At 38.9% G+C, this 17,509-nt stretch overlaps 1 protein-coding gene across 11 annotated transcripts in view; it reads right to left on the reverse strand.

Moving 5' to 3' along the window:
- Nucleotides 1-17,509, reverse strand: part of STAG1 (STAG1 cohesin complex component) — a 406,778-nt gene that overhangs the window by 60,452 nt on the left and 328,817 nt on the right. For all 11 annotated transcript variants that reach the window (XM_054482540.2, XM_063662185.1, XM_063662190.1 and 8 more), the window contains one exon: nt 3,481-3,561. In XM_054482540.2, the coding sequence (XP_054338515.1) occupies nt 3,481-3,561 (81 nt within the window). The remainder of the gene's footprint in view (nt 1-3,480; nt 3,562-17,509) is intronic.

Here is a 17,509-nt window from a genome sequence, read left to right on the forward strand (position 1 = left end):
TTGAAGAATAGAGATTCTTATTCCAGTTATGGAATATAGTTGTAAAAAGACAAAATTTAGGCTGGGCACAGTGGCACACACCTGTAATCCCAATACTTTGGGAGGCTGAGGTGGGCGGATCACTTGAGGTCAGGAGTCCGAGACCAGCCTGGCCAACATGGTGAGACCCAGTCTCTACTAAAAATACAAAAAACCCGGGCATGGTGGCATGCGCCTGTAATCCCAGCTACTTGGGAGGCTGAGGCAGGAGAATCGCTTGAACCCGGGAGGTGGAGGTTGCAGTGAGTCAAGATTGCACCACTGCACTCCAGCCTAGGTGACAGAGTGAGACTCCATCTCAATTAAAAAAAAAAGACACAATTTAAATTATTAATAGATTTACAAGGAGGAATTAACTATCAATTATGCTGAATTTTTATGGAATAACATATTCGAAATTTACTATATGCAATAATCAATATTTAGCCAAAATGCAAGTAACTCAACAAAAATGATGTCTGTGGGAAAAAATATCTAAAACTCAATCAGAAGGGTGAGAATAAAAGCAACTGTGTAAAATTATTAAACCCTTCCTATCAAATTTTAATATATAAATTCAATATCCTTTGACTTTACCATATTAAAGAACATTTCAAAAAAAGACAAGAGGCTCGCTCTGTCACCCAGACTGGAAAGCAGTGGCAAGATCTTGGCTCACTGCAATCTCTACCTCCCAGGTTCAAGCGATTCTCGTGCTTCAGCCTCCAAGTAGCTGGAATTACAGATGTGCGCCATGATGCCCAGCTAACTTTGTATTTTTAGTAGAGACAGGGTTTCACCACGTTAGCCAGGCTGTTCTGGAATTCCTGACCTCAGGTGATCCGCCCACCTTGATCTCCCAAAGTGCTAGGATTACAGGCGTGAGCCGCCAGGCCCAGTGTAACACAGTTTTTTTTTTGTTTTTTTTTTTTTTTTTTTGAGACAGAGTCTCGCTCTATAGCCCAGGCAGGAGTGCAGCCGTGCGATCTCTCTGCTCACTTCAAGCTCCACCTCCTGGGCTCCAGCCATTCTCCTGCCTCAGCCTCCCAAGTAGCTGCGACTACAGGCGCCTGCCACCACACCCGGCTAATTTTTTTTGTATTTTTAGTATTGACAGGGTTTCACCGTGTTAGCCAGGATGGTCTCGATCTCCTGACCTTGTGATCCACCCACCTTGGCCTCCCAAAGTGTTAGGATTACAGGCGTGAGCCACCGAGCCTGGCCTTTTTTTATTTTATTTTTTTTGAGACAGTCTCGCTCTATCGCCCAGGCTGGAGTGCAGTGGCATGATCTCGGCTCACTGCAACCTCTGCCTCCCGGGTTCAAGTGATTCTTCTGCCTCAGCCTCCCAAGCAGCTGGGACTACAGGCGCCCGCCACCACACCCAGCTAATTTTTGTATTTTTAGTAGAGACAGGGTTTCACCATATTGGCCAGGCTGATCTCAAACTCTTGACCTTGTGATCTGCCCGCCTTGGCCTCCCAAAGTGCTGGGATTACAGGCGTGAGCCACCGCACCAGGCTGTACCACAGTTTTAAAGTGGCTTTCATTATTAATAAAAGGTTAACTGTTATTTTTGTTTTTCAAGACTGAAATTACTAATAAAAGAGAAAAACCAAGAGGCTAACCAATATATTACCATTCTTCTAATTAAAAAGAATTTAAAAATCCTACTACTTTCTAAATGCAGAGATCCTCAAATTATTACTCAGAAAGGAAAAAAAAATTCTTACTCTGAAAAAATAACACTCCATAACAAGCTGTTGGTTCTATATGCAAATGCTTTAATCATCTTTACTGGTTAAACAGCTTGTTTTGTTAAGAGGAGAAACACAAACATACTAATATCTTTATTTGGTTCTTTATCAAATGTTTACTTCTTAGTCATGTTCAGGCCTCTCATTACATGAACAACTGAAACATTTATTTTATATTTGTGTCAGATAATTCCAATGTGAAGTATTTTTTGTCTGATTCTCTTCATGGTTGTTTTCATGAGTGATATTTTTGCTGTGAGCTCATTTTGCTTAAGGTTTTACTTGTGGAAAATTCTTTAAGGCAAGTTCCTTCAGAAGATATTTAGATTTGATTCTGTTAGGTGGTTGGGGATACCACCATGATAGAACACTTAATCAAAATCTCAACTTTTTTTCTTTCTTTTTTTACCATCAAAATAGTATGAATTCAGGTGAAAACCTATGCAAAAGCTAAGTCATAAACTTTCATGGGAGATTTATTTTTCCCCATTTTAATCAATGACAAATTTTAAGACAGACTCTTTTCCTTATAATCCCCCAGCCCCTGAAGGAAACTGGAGTGGGTTTATTTCTAGTTCACCCCTGTGGAAAGAGCAGGTCGTTAGGATCCCAAAATTATCTGGGAGATGTGCCCACCTATGAGACATTCTATCCTGGATGGACCTTGGACTGTACATTGGAAACATCCTCAAGGTAAAGCAGGCTTCAGTGCTCTTTTGCTTTCTTGATCTTACTTTCATTTAATCCCTAGCCCACATTTTTCTTTCTGTTTTGCATGGTCATGGATACATTAAAACTCAAAAAAAAAATTTACCCAACATTTTAAGTTGTTTTTAACTTCAAGAGGGTTGTTCACTTTGTGTCTCTAGGTATATACTACTATCTTTCAATGATGTTATTCTTTTTTTTTTTTTTTTGAGATGGAGTTTTGCTCTTGTTGCCCAGGCTGGAGTACAATGGTGCGATCTTGGCTCACTGCAACCTCTGCCTCCTGGGTTCAAGCAATTCTGCTGCCTCAGCCTCCTCAGTAGCTGGGATTACAGGTGCCCAACACCACACTCGGCTAATTTTTGTATTTTTTTTTTTTTTTCCAGACAGAGTCTCACTCTGTCGCTCAGGCTGGAGAGCAGTGGCGTGATCTGAGCTCACTGCAACCTCTACCTCCCAGGTTCAAGTGATTCTCCTGCTTCAGCCTCCCGAGTAGCTGGGACTACAGGTGTGCACCACCATGCCCGGTTAATTTTTGTATTCTTAGTAGAGACGGAGTTTCACCATATTGGCCAGGATGGTCTTGAACTCCTGACCTCAAGTGATCTGCCTGCCTCGGCCTCCCAAAGTGCTGGGATTATAGGCATAAGCCACCGTGCATGGCCTCAATGTTATTCTTGTTAATAGCATGTTACCTATCAGAGCTCTTGTGTCTACTAACAGTGATTTTACACAAGAAGTTTTAATCTGTGTGTGTGTGTACATATATATACACACACATAACTATGTGTCTTTTGCTTGAAGATTTTGGCTCTTCCCAAAGAGGTAAATGTATACTTACTCATAAGATAAACCAAGAACTGGTAATAATCATATATTTTATTAAATATTACAATAATTTATATTATACAATGACTGATATTAGTAAATTATTAAATAGTTAAGCAAGGTTATTATTTCAGTAATAACCCTTCTGCCTACAGAAACTCTTACTTACTTTGGAAGGAGAACCATCAGTAATTTTCACCAACTGCCAAAGAATCGAATAATGGGAACACTGCAGTGCTTGCACGACTATCTGTATCAAATGAAAAAAAATTTTTTTAATGAAAAATTCAAAAAAATGAGATCATCTGTTTGCACCATGCTAAGATAATATTTATCACAGTTGTTATTTTATAGTATAGCTTCAAGTCTAAATTTTTGTATAATTAATGAGAATATATAAAATACTTGGTTAAAAAGGAAAAACCAATATATCAATCTGGAGAATAAAGACACAACATATGGGAATAAATACAGATTGAAATAGCACTATGTTTAAACAAAAATGTAGTGTTATGAATATTTTACTTAGTCAAATTTTTAAAAGGAGACTGATGAAATTATTTTTATCCAAATTTTATGGTTGAAATAACTGAATCTAAAATATTTAACCACATTTTATAAGAAAATTTCTACTTGTTTTAAAGTATTTTAATGTGAAAATAGTCATATCAAAAATACATTTATGAGTATGAAACTTAATGAATATAAAACAAAAATACCTGTGTAACCACCACCCACATCAAGAAATAAAACATTGCCAGCATCTCCTCCCAATATAATTATCTTTCTTCTCCCAAGGGCAACAGTTATTATGGATTACTTGGAAATTGGTATATTTTAATTACCTAAGTCTGCATTCCTAATTTTTTACGCATATCATTGAACAATACATAAATGTAATCATACAATATGTATTACTTTGAGTCTGACTTTTTTCATTTAACATTTATGTTTCAGATTTATTGATGTTGCATGTACCTAGAGTTCATTAGTTTTTAGTTCTGTGTAATATTTAGAATACTCCCTATTCATCTATCATTGATAAACTTTTACACTGCTTTGAGTTTTAGGCCATTATGGATCATATTGTGATGAACATGCTTATATATGTCTCTTGGTGCACTCTGCATGCAATTTTTCTAGGGCAGAGGTTTTCAGAGTTTTTAGTTCTCAGGATCTCTTTATACTCTTAAAAGTCACCAAGAGTCCCGAAGAGTTTTTCCTTATGTGGGTTACATCTCTCAATACTATCATATTAGAAACTAAAACTAAGAAATGTTTATAAAATACTTATTAATTCACTTAAAAATTTATTACATAACAAATAATAAAACTTTCTGAAAAGAAACAAACTTTTTTTTTTGAGACAGGGTCTCTCACTTTGTCACTCAGGCTGGAGTGCAGTGGCGTGATCACGGCTCACTGTGGCCTCAGCCTCCCTGGCTCAGGTGGTCCTCCCACCTCAGCCTCCCAAATAGCTGGGACTACAGGTATGCACCAACCACATCTGGTTAATTTTTGTATTTTGAGTAGAGGCAGGGTTTCGCCATGATGTGCAGGCTGGTCTCAAACTCCTGGACTCAAGCAATCCACCTGCCTTGGTGTCCCATACTGCTAGGATTACAGGTCTGAGCCACGGTAACCAATTATCAATAAATTTTCTTTTTTTTTGAGACAGAGTCTTGCTCTGTCACCCAGGCTGGAGTGCAGTGGCGTGATCTCGGCTCACTGCAAACTCCACCTACCGGGTTCAAACAATTCTCCTACCTCAGCCTCCTGAGTAGCTGGGACTACAGGCGCACGCCTGACTAATTTTTTCGTATTTTAGTAGAGATGGGGTTTTGCCATGTTGCCCAGGCTGGTCTCAAACTTCTGAGATCAGGCAATCTGCCGACCTCTGCCTCCCAAAGTGCTAGGACCACAGGTGTGAGCCACCACGCCCGGCCCCAAAATAAACTTTTTTTTTTTTTTTTTTTTTGAGACGAAGTCTCGCTTTGTTGCCCAGGCTGGAGTGCAATGGCACCGTCTCGGCTCACTGCAACCTCCGCCTCGCCTCCCGGGTTCAAGCGATTCTCCTGGCTCAGCTTCCCAAGTAGCTGGGATTACAGGCGCCTGCCACCACGCCTGGCTAATTTTTGTATTTTTAGTAGAGACAGGGCTTCACCATGTTGGCCACACTGGTCTCGAACTGTTGACCTCGTGATCCGCCCGCCTCAGCCTCCCAAAGGGTTGGAATTACAGGTGTGAGCCACTGTGCCTGGCCTCAAAAAAAATGTTCTAAAGGAAAGAATATTTATTAAGAGTAGCACTGTTTTACATTTTTGCAAATCTCTTTAATGTCTGTCTTAATAGAAAACAACTGAATTTTCCTATCTGCTTTGCATTGTTACAATATATTGTTTTCACTGAAGTATATGAAAAAAATCCAGTCTCACAAAGTAGTTTGGGAAAAGAAGGTATAGTTTAATAACCTCTGTAGATAACATGAATATTCCTTGCTATGACACAAATACTCCACCTGTACACTTGCAAGAGAATGAGAGTGTAAAAAGGAAATAACATCTTGATCTTATTGTAAAAATAGTTTTGACTTCATGGACCTCTCCTGGAAACCCCCCATGAGTTCCCAGGCCACATTTTGAGAATATCAGTATTATTAGGTATGCTTTATTGCAGTAAGATACATCAAGTATTCAAACAAAAATGTGGTAAAAAACCTATCCAAATTGGAGTTCTCTTTTACGTTGTAATCTTTAATCAATTTTACCTTCCTAAATTCTGATATTTGTCTCTCTGGAAAATAGAGACAAAATTCTATTCCTGATGCTCTAAGAATAGGACTTCTGGATCATACAGTATGTGTATGTACAATGTTATTAGATATTCTGAAACTGTTATTCAAAGTGTTTGCATCTACTAGTCATTGACAGTTGCTGTGTCTTCACATTTCTACCAACACTTGGTATCAGATTGCTTAAGTTTGGAAATTCTATTACATATGGGTAGTGGTTTTAATTTACATTTCTCTAAATACAATGAGGATGAGCACCTTTTCAGTTTTTGAGATGGAGTATTGCACTGTCTCCTGGGCCTTGGGTAGGTCTTTTACTGCATTTTTGTACACAAAATGTTTACTACATTTTTTGAATAAACGATGTATCTTTTTGCAATAAAGCATACCTAATACTGATATTCCTTTATTTTATTTTATTTTATTTTTATGTTTTGAGATCAAGTCTTGCTCTGTCGCCCAGGCTAGAGTGCAGTGGTGGGTTAAGCGGTTCTCCTGCCTCAGCCTCCTGAGCAGCTGGGATTAGAGGCACGTGCCACCACGCCTGGCTAATTTTTGTATTTTTAGTAGAGACAGGGTTCACCATGCTGTTCAGGCTGGTCCCTAACTCCTGACTTCAGGTGATCCACCCACCCTGACCTCCCAAAGTGCTGGGATTACAGGTGTGAGCCACCGTGCCCACCCAATATTCCATTATTTAATCAGTAAATTTATCTTGTGTCACTATTATCTTCCCCACTTGATAAACTACAAACCATAAAGGTAAACATACGTAGATAATAAGTTAAAAGGGAAATCAATAAGTAGAATGCTGCAGGAACTAGTTGAGAGTTAGAGCTGATTTTATTTTTTTAATTTTTTTTTTTTTTTGGGATGGAGTCTCACTCTGTCACCCAGGCTGGAGTGCAATGGTGTGGTCTTGGCTCACTGCAACCTCCTCCTCCCAGGTTCAAGTGATTCTCCCGCCTCAGCCACCTGAGTAGCTGGGACTACAGGTGCGTGCCACCACACCCGGCTAATTTTTGTATTTTCAGTAGCGATGGGGTTTCACTATGCCGGCCAGGCTGGTCTCGAACTCCTGAGCTCATGATCTGCCCACCTCAGCCTCCCACAGTGTTGGGATTACAGGTGTGAGCCACCGTGCCCAGCCTAGCTGATTTTACTTTAAAACATTTTCAGGTTTCAGGCCAGGCACAGTGGTTCACATCTGTAATCTCAGCATTTTGGGAGGCCGAGGCTGGTAGATCACCTGAGGTCAGGAGTTTGAGACCAGCCTGGCCAAGATGGTGAAACTCTGTCTCTACTAAAAATACAAAAAATTACCGGGCGTGGTGGCACACACCTGTCTCAGTTACTTGGAGGCTGAGACGTGAGAATCACTTTAACCCAGGAGGCGACGGTTGCAGTGAGTCGAGATCATGCCACTGTACTCCAGCCTGGGTGACAGAGTGAGACTGTCTAAAAAAGAAAAAAATAATAATAAATTTTCAGGTTTCAGATCACTCAAGCAAAAGATACTTCCAATGTGCCTACTTGAGACTGACAATAACTCTTAAGAATTGGAAGTATGAGGAACGACCTGGTCCTGGGTGCAGTGGCTCACGCCTGTAATCCCAGTACTTTGGGAGGCTGAGGTGAGTGGATCACCTGAGGTCAGGAGTTCTGACCAGCCTGGCCAACATGGCAAAACCCGGTCTCTACTAAAAATACAAAAATTAGCTAAGCATGGTGGCACGTGCCTGTATTCCTGGTTACTAAGGAGGCTGAGGCAGGAGAATGGCTTGAACCTGGGAGGCAGAGGTTTTATGAGTCAAGATCACACTAATGCACTCCAGCCTGGGTGACAGAGTGAGACTGTCTTAAAAAAAAAAAAAAAAAAAAAAAAAAAAGAAAAAAAGAATTAGAGAAATAAGTGGTGTGCTGCCTTTGGTGCAACATTAATGAGATGATGTCAGGATTTTATTAAACATAATTAAATGATTGACTCACGTCAGAATGCAGAAAATAGACTACTGGAACACTGTCAAGTTATAAACATTAGTGCTAAAAAAAATCACACTAATACACTAGAAGATGTTCAATGGTCCTGAGATACCTTAAGGTAAATTCTAAATTATAATATTAAGTACAATAATAATGAGGTCTGAATGGAAAAGATAAGATTTAAAAAATTCCCTTGAATTTGAAACAACCTTATCTGTTAAATTACTCGAAGAGTGATATATAAATTAATAGTAATCAATGGGAAATTAAGCTGGCAAAGAGTAACGTTGAAGAAGAATTGCTTTATTTTGGTTATGTCATTGTCCTACTTATTATAAATATCACTTCCTTTCCTTCTACTTTTCTACTATCCTACACTATAAATATTTCAGGCTGTTTCATACTTTTAAAGAAGTTTCTTGTCGGGTTATGAGGAAACAGAGACACTTGGTCATCCCATTACCTGTTTCAAATATAGAATTTCCATTCTAATCTGTTTCACACATTGGTATTCCTTTTAAGTTTACTTTTAAAGGGACTCCACTGCATTACCTTAAAATAAAAAGCTTGCTCTTATTGACTGGGAAACATTCTGCTTTCTCACAGACATAATTCTATAACAATATAGCTTATCAGACACCATTTAGAACTTCTCCTATCAAGCTTCACTCTTAGCCATTTTGATATTTTGTCCTCCACACCAGCAATGTTATCCTAACTTGTCCAGAAATCATTATTCAGTAACTTCATCTTTCTGGAGGACAAATGAAACAAGAAACAAGGAATAAAAAATTGAAAAAGGCAAAAGCCACTGTTGCAACCTTGAGTACCATAGTCCTTCCGCCTTTGATTAACATTGCTCTGAGCCTGGAGAGGATCATCAAATGACAGCAAGTCATTATTAGTCTGATGACTAATAATTTCTTCCAACCCACCTTCTCTGTCCTCCTGTTTCCATGAGGCAATGGTGTTCCTAGGAGGAAACGCTAATGTGTATTGTACATTTCTAGGCAAATTAACAAGTAGGAGTGCCTTTTCTATCTTTCTATCTTCTCCTGTCTGCCAAGACACCAACACCCCAGGAAAGCTTTGGTCCCTGAATGACTGGGGAGAGCAATAACACCCTACTTCCCCTAATGATACTTTTTGGTTATGGGTGTGAGAAATAAATTTCTATGTGTTAAGCCACTCAGATTTTGAAATTAATTGATTATAGCAGCCAGCACTACTTTAATCAAAATAAAATTGTTATTAGTCCCTTTCCTTAATAGTTCTTTAAAAGAACTATACCTTTTTATCTCTGACTAGCTGGCTGAATCAGTGAGAATCATTCAGCTTGTGGCTAATGACAGATATCGCACATCTTGAAGATTAATTTTCTAATTAATATAAAGCTTCTGGAATGTTTAAGTTTAGAAAACTGAGTTTACATGGAAAATAAAGTCTGAATTAAGACTAGAGAATAATAGTAAGGAAAATAATTATGCATGTGTGTGTGTGTGTGTGTGTGTGTGTATATATATACATGCATATTATCCACACCTATAGGACATGTTTAAAATCCTAAAAATCCACGTAATGACAGTGGAAAATCTGGGCTCTTCTATTTTTCTGTTGGCAAGAGACCTTAAATAGAAGGAGGCTCAAACTTTTTAGTGGACATGTGCATGATAAAAGAGTGAACTAAACTTAATTGTGTCTGATAGCCAATATTGGTCTATCATTTTTAGACTGGGTTAATATGAGCAACAATTAACATCCTCTTCAAAAAATGAACATTTAGATGCAAATAAATAATCAATATGGCTTTCCCAAAGAGGATATAAGGCTGGCAAATAAATAAACACATAAAAAAACATCTTTTTTTTTTTTTTTTCAGACAAAGTCTCACTCTGTTGCCCAGGCTGGAATACAGTGGCATGATCTCGGCTCACTGCAATCTCTGCCTCCCAGGTTCAATGAATTCGTGTGCCTCAGCTTTCTGAGTAGCTAGGATTACAGATGTGTGCTACCATGCCCAGCTAATTTTTATACTTTTAGTAGAGACAGGGTTTCACCATGTTGGCCAGGCTGGTCTCAAACTCCTGGGCTCAAACAATCCGCCTGTCTCGACCTCTCAAAGTGCTGGGATTACAGACGTGGGACACCGCGTCCAGCCTCAACATCTTTAGTATTAGGAAAAATATGTTAGGCCAGGTGTGGTGGTTCATGCCTGTAATCCCAGCACTTTGGGAGGCCCAGGTGGGTAGATAGCTTGAGCCCACAAGTTCAAGACCAGCCTGGGCAATGTGGTGAACCCCGTTTCTATTAAAAATACAAAAAATTAGCTGGGTGTGGTGGCAGGTGTCTGTAATCCCAGATTGTGCCACCGCGCTCCAGCCTGGGCAACAGAATGAGACTCTATCTCCAAAAAAAAAAAAAAAAAAAAGGAAAAATATGTTATAAGCATGATGAGATACCACTATATACTTAGAAAGATGGCTGAAGTAAAAATTATCAAGTACCAGTGATGACACACAATAACTGAAGCTCATACATTGTTAGCAGGAATGCAGAATGGTAGAGCCACTCTGGAAAATGGTTTGACAGTTTCTAATAAAGTTAAATATATAATTACCATAAAACCTAGCAATTTTACTCTGGGGCATTTACTTAATAGAAATGAGTACTTATGAATTCAGACAAAAATTTGTATACAAATGTTCATGACAGACTTAATTGTGATAGCCAAATGCTGGACACAACTCAATGTCCTTCAGTAGCCGGATGGATAAAGCAAACTGAAGTATCCACAAAGTGGAATATTACTCAGCAGTAAAAAGGAACCAACTTTGACTCACACAACTTGAATTAATCTCAAAAACATTACTTTCGGGAAGACATTATGCTCAGTGAAAGACATGCTCTCAACAGTTACATGCTGTATGATTTCATTTATTTGGAAATCTTAGAAAGATGAAACTATAGTAATGAAAAACAAATCACTGATGTCCAGGAGCTTCAGTTGGGGTGAGCGTATGACTATAAAAGGATAGCATGAAGAAGTCTTCTGGGATGGTGAAACTGTTCTGTATCTTGATTATGGTGATGACTACAAAAATCTAAACACATTAAAATTCATAAAACTGTACATAAATAAAAAAATTAGTCAATTTTGCTGTATAATAACTCAAAATAATATGGCAGAGTAAAATTCACTGTAACATTTTTAAGGAAATATTAAGAAATACACAAACACTGATGCAAATCCTCAGTGATATAAAGTAGCAAACAATTAAGTAAAGAGAAAAGATTCATAAATTCTAGGAAATGGGGGATTGATTATCCAATCAATGTACCGTATTATTAGCAGGATGCTATATCATAAGTTATAAAAATAAAAAATATCATTAGAAGCGTGAAAAACTCAAGTAGAAAATTCAAGCAGTAAAAGGTTAACTTCCGTGATTAAAGAATTAAAAGATTTCCCAAAGAATGGATTACGAAGCAGGCTAATGCATGTTAATCCTTGGCAATTCAAGACTCTGAAATTTTATTGTCAAGCTTACATATAAATTCAAAATATTGGAAACAAGGAAGTGTAAAAAGAAAAATCACACATTAACAGTGTGGTGTAGAGATTATATTCTCTTTTTGCAATCTCTTTTTTTTTTGAGACGGAGTTTTGCTCTTGTTGCCCAGGCTGGAGTGCAGTTGCACAATCTCAGCTCACTGCAACCTCGGTCTCCCAGGTTCAAGTGATTCTCCTGCCTCAGCCTCCTGAGTAGCTGGGATTACAGGCATGTGCCACCATGCCTGGCTAATTTTGTATTTTTAGTAAAGACAGCATTTTGCCATATTGACCAGGCTGGTCTCGAACTCCTGACCTCAGGTGATCACCTGCCTCAGCCTCCCAAAGTGCTGGGATTACAGGCGTAAGCCACTGCGCCCAGCCTCTTTCATTAATGTTTTATACTTTTCAGCATACAGATCTTGCACATACTTTGTTAGATTTATACCCAAGTATTTCATGTTTTTGGCATTACTGTAAATAATACATTTCATAATATTTCATTTTTCAATTGTTCATTGCTAAATAATTGTTTATTTTCTTGAGACAGAGTCTCACTCTGTGACCCAGACTGGAGTGCAATGGTGCGATCTTGGCTCACTGCAACCTCTGCCTCCCAGGTTCAAGTCATTCTCATGCCTCAGCCTCTCAAGTAGCTGGGATTACAGGTGTATGCCACCATGCCGAGCTAATTTTTGTATTTTTAGTAGAGACAGAGTTTCATCATGTTGGACAAGCTGGTCTCTAACTCCTGACCTCAGGTGATCTGCCCATCTCAGCCTCCCAAAGTGTTGGGATTACAAGCATGAGTCACTGTAACCGGACTGTATTTTAATTTAAAAAGCATTAGACAGGAGGCTGAGGCAGTGGAATTACTTGAACCCAGGAGGTGGAGGTTGCAGTGAGCCGAGATCGCGCCACTGCACTCCAGCCTGGGCGACAGAGCAAGACTCTGTCTCCAAAAAAAAAAAAGCATTAGATGTGCATGGTAAAATATCCAACAGTATAACTGGTGTACAATTCAAATTAACTTTCTTCCTCTAGTTTTCCACTGAGAAAGCCACTGTTCATAGTTTCTTATGAAACATCCAAAAATATATTTCAACTAAATGTATGTATATATAAATCTTCTCATTATCCTTTATCCTGCTGTATTTAACTGGTTCTCTGTAGATGAACATGTAGAATGTTTTAAATTTTAAATATTCATAAATGCTACAATGAACATATTTGCATCTATGCCTCTGTACACATATCCAAGTATATATTTATAATCTAAATTCCTGGAACCACAAATCCTCAGAGAAAGGTATGTCCACTTTCAATTTTGATAAGAGATTGGCAAGTAATCTACACATAGAACAGTATTTGAGAGTAGTCAGGTTTTTTTTTAAAAAAACATTATCAGAGTTTCTCATGGATACACATAGTTGAGAGCTACTGTAACAGAACCTAGAATGGAGAGAGGGTGAAACTGAAGTTACTAAAACAGAAAGGTTCTGATGTGATCCACAAAAGAAAGTATTAGGTTGGTACAAAAGTTACTGCGGGTTTTTTTTTTTGCCATTAAAAGTAATGGCAAAAACCACAATTACTTTTGCACCACCTATAAGGGATTAAACTAAAGATATGGTAGTAGGGCTAAAAGAGTATGGCAAGAAGATATTCAGAGGGTAGAATTTATAAAAAACAATCAAGAGCCTCATGAGATTAAGGATTGCTTGTAGCACACCATTATATCCTCAGGACTTGGCACTCAAATGCATTTTTGGTAAATAATGACAAGGTAGACAGCAAGTAGGATGTACAGTGTGTGTGCTGATGAAGAAAAGGGAGGCATTAACCTAGATTCATGTCTTTTTGACTTATAAGTCTAGACAGATAAAAAATGGATAGAAGAATACTAAAAGGTTTTGATATAGGATGATCAAGGAATAATCAGTAGTATGTAACTAAAATAATTTCTAAGCTCAGTCATGGAAATAAGTGTGTAGTCTTCTAAGAATAGCATGACTCTATCAATATAAATAACATAAATAGTAAGTCACAAGCCAGGTGCGGCACCTCACACCTGTAATCCCAGCACTTTGGGAGGCTGAGGCGGGTGGATCACGGAGGTCAGGAGTTTGAGACCAGCCTGGCCAACATGGTGAAACCGTTTCTATTAAAAATATAAAAACTGGCTTGCCGTGGTGGCGGGCACTATAGTCCCAGCTACTCGGGAGGCAGAGGCAGGAGAACTGGTTGAACCTGGGAGGCGGCGGTTGCAGTGAGCCAAGATCGCACCACCATTCTCCAGCCTGGGTGACAGAGCAAGACTCTGTCTCCAAAAAACAAATTAAAATAAAAGTAAATAAATAATAAGTCACAATCTATCCAAAAACCAATAACCACTATTGGTTTAAATGTGACTACTATTTTTTTTTTCTTCTTCTTCGAGACAGTCTCACCCAGGCTGGAGTGCAGTGGCATGATCTCAGCTCACTGCAACCTCTGCCTCCCAGGTACAAGTGATCCTCCCATCTTAGCCTCCCGAGTAGCTGGGATGACAGGAGCACGCCACTATGCTCAGCTAATTTTTGTATTTTTAGTATAGATGGGGTTTTGCCATGTTGCCCAGGCTGGTCTCAAACTCCTGGCCTGAAGTCATCCACCTGCCTTTGCCTCCCAAAATGCTAGGATTACAGCTGTGAGTCACTGTGCCCAGTCAAAATGTGACTACACTGAAACTCACCCCCTACATTACATTCAGTCTGAAGAATGTGTTCATGTCTAGTTCATGATGATGTATTAAATACTAGCATCTAATCTGTCCCCATAATTGCCATTAAAACAACCTAAAAAGATATCTGAAAAAAGATAAATTCAGCTGGGTGTTGTGGCTCATGTCTGTAATGCCAGTATTTTGGTTGGCAGTGGTGGGAGGATCCCATTTGAGCCCAGGATTCCAGACCAGCCTGGGCAACATAGCAAGACCCCATCTCTATGAAATATTTCTTTTAAAAAATTAGCTGCGGTGTGGTGGTGCAAGCCTGTGGTCCCAGCTCCTTGGGAGGCTGAGGGCCTGGGAGGTAGAGGATGCAGTGAACTGTGATTGTGCCACTGTCCTCCAATCTGTGCAACAGGGAAAGTCCTTGTCTAAAAAAAAAAGATAAATACAAAAAGTAAGTTTGCTGGCCAGGCATGGTGGCTCATGCCTGGAATCCCAGAACTCTGGGAGGCCAAGGCAGGCAGATCACCTGAGGTCAGGAATTCAAGACCAGCCTGGCCAACATGGTGAAACCTTGTCTCTACTAAAAATACAAAAATTATCTTGGTGTGGTGGCAGGCTCCTGTAATCCCAGCTACTTGGGAGGCTGAGGCAGGAGAATTGCTTGAACCCGGGAAGTGGAGGTTGCCTGCAGTGAGCTGAGATCACACCACTACACGCCAGCCTGGGCAACAGAGCAAGACTCTGTTTGAAAATAAAAAGTTTGCCATAAGGCCAACATCAGAAGGCAAGGGTAAAGTGGAAGAGTAGTGCAAGCTACCATAAACAACACATTAGTAGCAGAAAATGGGAAGAGACAATGAAAAAAACTAAAAAACTTGGATTTGAGTGGGTGTGCCATTGCTATGTGACCTAAGGCTAGTTATTTAGTATCTTTGGTTTCATCATCAACAAAATGAAAATAATGAAACATATGTAAAGGCTTAAAATGAAACAAATGTAAAGACTTAAAAAGACTTAAATGTAAAAGACTTAAAATCCACCAGCCTGGTGGCTCCCCCCTGTTATCCCAGCACTTTGGGAGGCCAAGGTGGGTGGATCACTTGAGGTCAGGAGCTTGAGACCAGCCTGGTCAACACAGTGAAATTCATCTCTACTAAAAATATAAAAATTAGCTGGGGACGGTGGCACATGCCTGTCATCCCAGCTATTTGGGAGGCTGAGGCATGAGAATCTTTTGAAAATACAAAATTTAGCTGGGCACGGTGGCATATGCCTGTCATCCCAGCTACCTGGGAGGCTGAAACATGAGAATTGTTTGAAACCAGGAGGTGGAGGTTGCAGTGAGCTGAGATTGCATCACTGCACTCCAGCTTGGGCAGGCAAGCGGGGAGCTTAAAATAGTACCTCGTATATAAGAGCAAAATAAAAGTTTTCTATCCTGATGACTTGAGAGGCCCAAAGTTAGTGATACATGATTATACTTCATTTTTATGGGTGTAGTTGCATAATTTTGTTCTATGGCAAATATTATTTACAAAAACACCTGTAAATGATCGATTGGTTTTCCAATTTTAGAATCTACTGAGGGTTGTACAAACTATAAAGCAGAAAATTAATATTTTATTTTTCCAGAAAATATTTCATCTTTCAAATGGTTTCATGAAAAAAATAAAAAATAAAATAAAAAATTATTTTTCTTAGAGGTTATCTGGGATGATATTTAAATTTAAAACTATACCAGCAGAAAATAGGAACAAAGTCACAAAACAGAATAGAATTTAAATATACCTTGACTTTATTCTACAAAAGTGGGTATAAGAGATATTACAATAAATTCTGAAATGTGTGCTTTTCAAAAGCTAATGATTATTGTTACACAACTGCAATCACTTTTAGTACTTTTCACAGATTAAAAATAATTCATTAGCACAGAAAAGGGCATAAGCAGACCCTGAAACATAGTCGTGTGTCAGAAAGGATGGAGACGCTTAAAAAAGATAATAATAAAGGTCAGGCGTGGTGGCTCACACCTGTAATCCCAGCACTTTGGGAGGCCAAGGCGGGTGGATCACAAGGCCAGGAGTTCAAGACCAGTCTGTCCAAGATGGTGAAATCCCATATCTACCAATACAAAGATTAGCTGGGGGTGGTGCTAGGTGCCTGTAATCCCAGCTACTTGGGAGGCTGAGGCAGAGAATTGCTTGAACCCGGGAGGCGGAGGTTGCAGTGAGCCAAGATCACAAAAGCCTCCTGAGTAGTTGGGATTACATGCATGGACCACCACGCCCGGCTAATTTTGTATTTTTAGTAGAGACAGCATTTTGCCATATTGGCCTGGGCGACAGAGCAAGACTTCATCTAAAAAACAAACAAACAAACAAACAAAATCTAACGTACATAGGAACTGGATTGAAAGGAACTCCAACTGGCCAAATCTGCTACAATTTGAAAACCAAAATAAAAAAAGAGTACTGATTTACAACTTGTCAAATAAAACAGAAGTAAAATAAGTATCCATGAGTCTACAGTGATACCAATTTTTTTTAAAGGAATTCAGAATTGTAAAAAGTGAGTGAATGAATGAATAAATGGAGAAAGGAAAGTTCTTCCTTACAGTAGAGTGCCAACTAAGAAATACAAAATAAACGACAGAGTTAGAAAATCATCATTTTAGTCACTACTCTGTGACCCTCACAGTAATAACTGAGTCAGGCAAAGATCATAAATGGGTACTAAAGCTATTATGTCAGAGTCTGATAAGAAACAGGATTATTACATAGTTTTAAAGAATACTTCTACAGTTCACTTCAGTAATTAAAAAGGACACTGCTAACTACACAGGAGAAACTTGGCAGACCTCACTTAAGTCAGTGATCAGAGTTAATAATATGAATAATGAACAAACTGACATCACGTGCCTCCTGATGTGATGCATTGCGGACAAAATATCATTTATGTAGTAGTCCTGCCAAGAATGTGAAACTAAAATTTAAACATGCAGATCAGGCAAAACTCAAGTAAGAACATTCTGTAAAATAACTAGTCTATACTCTTCAAAATGTCATGATACAAAAAGGCTCAGAAACAATTCCAGGTTAAAGGAGACAAAAACAAATGTAACAACTAAATGCAATGCATTATTCTGCATTGGTCCTAGGCTG

The sequence above is a fragment of the Pongo pygmaeus genome, chromosome 2, assembly GCF_028885625.2.
Source record: "Pongo pygmaeus isolate AG05252 chromosome 2, NHGRI_mPonPyg2-v2.0_pri, whole genome shotgun sequence".
In the NCBI taxonomy this organism is placed as follows: domain Eukaryota; kingdom Metazoa; phylum Chordata; class Mammalia; order Primates; family Hominidae; genus Pongo; species Pongo pygmaeus.